Raw genomic sequence first — 5,973 nt, 5'->3', positions numbered from 1 at the left:
CGCGCCACTGACTTTAGACTAGTTTTTTTTTTTGGTTAGTAGCGCAATTGTTTTTTTAAACTGCAAAATAGCATAAGAGATGGTTTGCGCCGGAACACGTCTCCTTTTTTGCGCTGAACCGCCCAGGGAGCGCAAGTTCATTCCCTAGTTTGCCGACATGCGTCTGTGAAGGGAAAAACCCGCTGTGCGCCGGTGCAAAATACGAATGATACACTGACAAAGTCAATTGCGCTGGGTGTAAGATAGGGACCAGGATCTTTTATTGTTATTCTGTACGTGTTGCCACATAAGAACGAAATATGTTCTCAGGACCAGAAGTGTAAAAAAGATAATTAACATGCAGTATACATAGAATAATTTAAACATAATTTAATAGATTAAAATTTAAAAAAATTTTAAACCAAATTTTGCTAGGTCTAGGGCCCGCTCTGGTGTAATCAATGATCATGAGTCTACTGGTTATGAATTTAAGATTTAAAATGTTATATACACAGGGGTTAAATTGGCATTTGTTATGTGAGGGGCTCTGTGGGGAGGGGTACTTCAAGGGGTAACATGATAATACTGATGACAACAAAGCCACTGGTGTGTTTCAATGACATTCTAGACCTCTGATAGGATTTAATAAGTTACAGCTTTAAAGCTGTGCCAGAGGTTGACCCCAAATATTTTAAAAAGAGCATCTGAACTTTAAAAGATGCAAATCTGAGTTTGACACCCTATATCCACAGTAGCAACAAGGCAGGTCTTCTTTACAATTTGTTTGTGTTTCAAGAAGAGTATATAAATGTGCTATTACATGAGAGTAAGCAATGACAGAGTAAACCTTTTTGAGTTGACTACTGAGTAATTCATATGCAAACATGTACACATCACTCAGTTTTCCTTTTTCTGCTGCAGCACAACATGACACACAGATATTTAACGGTCCAAAAAACAGAGAGAGAAAATATCAAAACAACTGTAAACAATACAACTGCAACATCTACTGAGTAATAGGAGTACCAAGGCAGTTTGTAAGACTCTGTACGAAGATGAGCAGCACCTTTGTGTCTCATAACAAACTCAATCCAAAAGAGGGCGCTGTCCAAAGGTTGAACTGGTTTGTCTCTGTGAAGATGAGAAAGCTTCTGCATACTCAGTCTGTAGGACGGTTCATTGATGACTTCCTTTATGGCCGTGTGCAGTATGTTCCTATCTAAAGTTGCGATAGAGAGAATCTTGGCTCCTCCTCTTTCTTGCAGTCGAAGAAGATTATTATACTGATCAAAGAAAAGTGGAATTCCAACCACTGGAATACCATGGTACAAAGCTTCCTGAACTCCATTGGTTCCTCCATGAGCTACAAAAACTTGAGTCTTTGGATGTCCTAGAAGATCATTCTGTGGCATCCAGTCAAGCAGTAATGTGTTATTGCCCAGAGTAGATGGTCTCTTACCAGTGTATCTCCAAATCACCTTCTGAGGGAGCTGGGCAAATGCAGCAGCTATTTCTTCACTTACATCATCTGGTAGATTACTCACAAACGCTCCTAAAGACATGATGATGACACCATGATCTCCAGAAGTTTGCATAAAGTCCTCCAGGTCCTGTGGGAGAGTTTTTGCTGGTTTGCACTGGAAGCCGCCAATGTAGATGACATTTGGCATGGTTGGACGAGGAAATTCAAAAACAAAATCAACTCTCATTAGCCAAATATCAGCTCCCCGGAGAAGTTCACGAAAATTTACAGGTGGATGAAAATATTTGTCACAAAGTGCTTGGTACTGTGGCTCTGTGAAAAGCTTACTGGGAAGGTCCATCAGCATATAGAAGAAAACATTTTTTACTCTTTGAAAGAACGTCATTTTGTCTGTGTGTCCTGACATCGTCATAGGGATGTAAGATAATGGTGAAGGAGCGATCTCCAGGTGTCCTTCACTACTAACTGTCCATCTCGCATTATAGACCACCGGTAGCTGGAGTTTATGAGCCAACAGAATTCCAGAACCCCAGCTGGGATCAGTAAGAATTAAATCATACTGCCTTTCCTTCAGAGTCTTCATTATTTCTTCATTTTCAAATATGTTTGTCACAAACTCACATATCATTCCATGAACTTTGGATAATGAACTGAACATGTCCATATGCAATCTTACAATACTCAGCAATGAGCTCTTCCCTCTGTCGTGGTTAATCATTTTGTGGATAACTTCCTTTATAAACTCTTCATCCATCCATTTGCTGTTATGTATGGTTATAGAATTGTAATATGTTGAGTTTTCTTTGACGTACCAGCTGTTGTTGGTGCGTATCACATCAACGGTGTGTCCCTGGTCATGCAAAGCTTTGATGAGGACATTCATATTCACCCAATGACTTCCCTCCAAAGGCACCACTAAAACTTTTCCACCATCACAGTCAGAACAAAAAAAGATTGGGATCAACATCAAGAGTGAAAAAGAAATCATGTCAGAGAACTGTGCCATCTTTCCTGTAAATGATAAAAAATAAACGATTAGAAAAATCTAAAATGTGTTCTAACTTCTTCTTGTGATCTAATGTTCTTGCAAGTTTAATAAAAGAATGTTATTTAAGAGAGAATGTTACTTCAGTATTGTTGTAAGTTATGCTTTAAGTTGAAATCTGATAAATGTACTGAAAAATCAGTGCCAGCAAAACAAGATTACAATAATAAGTTCCAGATTGCAAGCAGTAGGATAGCTAATAAAGCTTATTATACATATAGTTTATATATATTTTAATATAGTTTAATAATATAGCTTAATAAAGTAGTTGTTGTTATCTTGCAGTAGACAGTCATATGAAAATTTATCTATGCTTGTGACAGATCCAGTGGCAGCTGGTGACTTCTTTTCGAAGGTGCACGATGCGAAGCTCGTATGTACACTCTCAGAAATAAAGGTACAAAACTGTACCTTTTCTGTCACTGGGGCTGTACCCTTTCAAAAAGTACAGCTTTGCACCTAAGGATTTCATTTTAGTACCTCAGAAGTACATGCTGGGACCAAAGAGAGCTTATTAGTACCTCAAAAATACATATTAGTATCTCAAAGGTACATATTGGTACTAAATGTTTTCATATCTGTACCTAATGGTCCATACAATTACCTTTTTAAAGGGTGCTGTCCCACTGACAGCTAGGGTACATATTTTGACTTTTTTCTAACAATGCAGGTCCTTAAGGTACGGTAATCTACCCAAAATTGTATTCTGTTTTTTATTCATGTAATGGTACCAAACGTAAACTTAGGGTACAGCCCTAGTGACAGAAAATGTACAGTTTTTTACCTTTATTTCTGACAGTGTATGTAGCCCGTCATGTGTGGGTTGTCATGTCAAAATATGTTTTCTGGGTGTCATGTCAAAATATGTGGCTGCTGCTGACGCTTTGAAGGGGTTTATGATAAAAGACACGCTTGCGTTTGTGTGAGCGTCTCTTTTATTATAAACTGGGCTTTTTCCGAGCATGATTGCATAAATGCTTGTATTAAAGATGAGGACCACATGGTAAGCTATTAAACTTGCAGGATGTATTAATGATATAGGACTTCTTACAGTATATGTAAACAGCTCAAAGGAAATATGATTACTAATGCCATTAAGTATTATTCCTAAAAAAATTTATATTTAAGTGATACACACAGACTTATTTTAAAGCAGCCCTCAATGTATTTCTATTTTGCCTGAATAAACACAGTAACAAATTAGACTAATTGCCATTTTATATTGCATAAAACCCCTAAAAAAATAACCCTGACAGACACCTGTGCTAATTGCTAGCATGTAACAACATTACTTCGATTATTTAATATTTTGGAATTACTAGTGAGGTCACATGAAATAGTCAGTTGTTATGACATTTCACAAGTATACACACAAAAATTACACACACACAGACACACATACTAACGTTTTGGTTTGCTACTCATTGTGTTAATATGATATTGTGATATATTGAGAAATGCACTGACCCTTAACCAATATTTGACTACTCGATTTATGGCGTAATCTTAAATACAGGACAGTTTGGTTACACAGGATGGTTTCTTCTTCACTTACAAGTTGTCAGGATCCCGAATGTTATTAAGTGTATTTTGTCTTGTTTCTGGTGCCGGGATCCTGACACCCCTGTATACGTGTTCTGTGTTTGTGTGGAGAGTCATGTGGTCTGTGTTTATGTTTTGTGTACCGCATACTCTCCTGTCTTAAGTCTTGACCCTGCCCCCTCGTTTCCTTGTTAAATTATTAATGATTCGTTTATTCCCTTCACCTGTTTGTCATTGTTCCCTAGTTTAGTTTTCCCTATTTAAGCCATTGTGTCTTATGTCTTGTGCCGGTTCATTGTGTATCTATGATACCGTCTCGTGTGATCTGTCTTGTCATGATTATTTTCTAGTTCTGTCATTGTTTGCCCCCTCAAGGGTTTTTATGTTAAATTAAACGTCTTTTAGTATGAGCTGTCTGCGCTTGGGTTCTATCCACCACCACACCCTGACAGAATAGAAGAAACCAAACAAGATAACGAACGGGAACAGGTGATGGGAGAAAACCAATGATTACTAATAAGCAGGAGAACGAGGGGGGCGGGGTCACAGGACAAGACACCGGAGGCACATGCCAAATACAAAAACAAGGCATGAACCTCCACACAAGGCCAGGGACTGCCAGAACTCTGCCACCATGACAAAATACAAATATAACAAGACTTCAAGGCAGAGTCCTGACACAAGTTAACACAGTCTCACCCCATGGCGTCAATATTTGACGACACTTGACCATGCGTCAATATGTTGACGCGGAGGGTATACCTTTCGCGTCATTTTTTGACGAACTGGGGACTTCAATACTATTACGTCCGTTGCATTCTCTTTCCTATTTTCTTACCATTTTCGCGTCGGTTTAGGGTTAGATTACGCAAAATTAAACAGTGTACGCGAAATTAAACAGTTGTCACCTGGCGTTGGGGTTAGAGTTAGGTACGCGAAATTAAACAGTTGTCACCTGGCGTTGGGGTTAGAGTTAGGTTTGGGTAGGGATGTCATTATGTAAATCTAACCCTAAACCGACGCGAAAATGGTAAGAAAATAGGAAAGAGAATGCAACGGACTTAATAGTATTGAAGTCCCCAGTTCGTCGAAAAATGACGCAAAAGGTATACCCTCCACGTCAACATATTGACGCATGGTCAAGTGTCGTCAAATATTGACGCCATGGGGTGAGACTAGGTTGCACAAGTAGCCTGAATAATGCATGCACATCCGTGATCATGGTTGCAGACCATGCAATATAATGCTGTGTGCTAAGTATCAGCCGATAACTGAGTCCTGATGGATCTAAACAAACATTAAACCAAACAATAGTTGGTGCCATACATTAGTAATACAATAAAAAATATTTGCTTGACTTCTACAGACTAATAATGTTAAATGATGCATGTCATCACTTTAAGTACTGTCCTTTAAAGTACTGAAAACATTAAACATAAGTTAAAAATTATGTTTTCTGTTGACAATCGTATGCTTCCTGTTTGAAGATTCTTTTTTTTTTAATCAAATATTTTTGATCAGCTAAAGATTACTTACGCATCAGCTTATTGGTATATGAAACACTTCCAGTTAATTTAGTTTTGGTACTTCAACTCAGCATGTAAGTCCTTTTGTGTCTGTCAGAATGATCAGTTTACTCCTGTAACACAACCTGTTTACAGCCAAGAGACAAAGATTACTTTCAATAGTATTGAGAGGCCCCGGCATAAAGTTCAAAGTTCAGGCTGTTAGTCATATGACACATCTTTGATTGCCACTGATATGTTTGTAAGGTAAAAAAATGACTTGGGTTGATATGTGTTATATAAACAATTCTTCATATAAAGAGCTCCTTTCAGCCTTTATAAATTCACAAAAATTCATCTTTTGATAAAACGGTAACACTTTAGAATACTGATCCATTGTTAATGAATAACTACACAGG

At 37.9% G+C, this 5,973-nt stretch overlaps 1 protein-coding gene across 1 annotated transcript; it reads right to left on the bottom strand.

The window, feature by feature from the left end:
• Nucleotides 1–354: 354 nt before the first annotated feature.
• On the bottom strand, nt 355–5,738 carry LOC135746443 (UDP-glucuronosyltransferase 2C1-like). Its single transcript, XM_065265096.2, has 2 exons — nt 5,586–5,738; nt 355–2,473 (listed from the first exon to the last, which is right to left on the bottom strand). The coding sequence occupies exons 1-2, from the start codon at nt 5,587–5,589 to the stop codon at nt 873–875; spliced, it is 1,605 nt and encodes a 534-aa protein (XP_065121168.1). The 5' UTR covers nt 5,590–5,738; the 3' UTR covers nt 355–872.
• Nucleotides 5,739–5,973: the final 235 nt, after the last annotated feature.

Source organism: Paramisgurnus dabryanus, chromosome 9 (assembly GCF_030506205.2).
Source record: "Paramisgurnus dabryanus chromosome 9, PD_genome_1.1, whole genome shotgun sequence".
In the NCBI taxonomy this organism is placed as follows: domain Eukaryota; kingdom Metazoa; phylum Chordata; class Actinopteri; order Cypriniformes; family Cobitidae; genus Paramisgurnus; species Paramisgurnus dabryanus.
The sequence above is the reverse complement of the archived record's forward strand: the minus strand, read 5'-3'. Positions and strand labels throughout refer to the sequence as shown.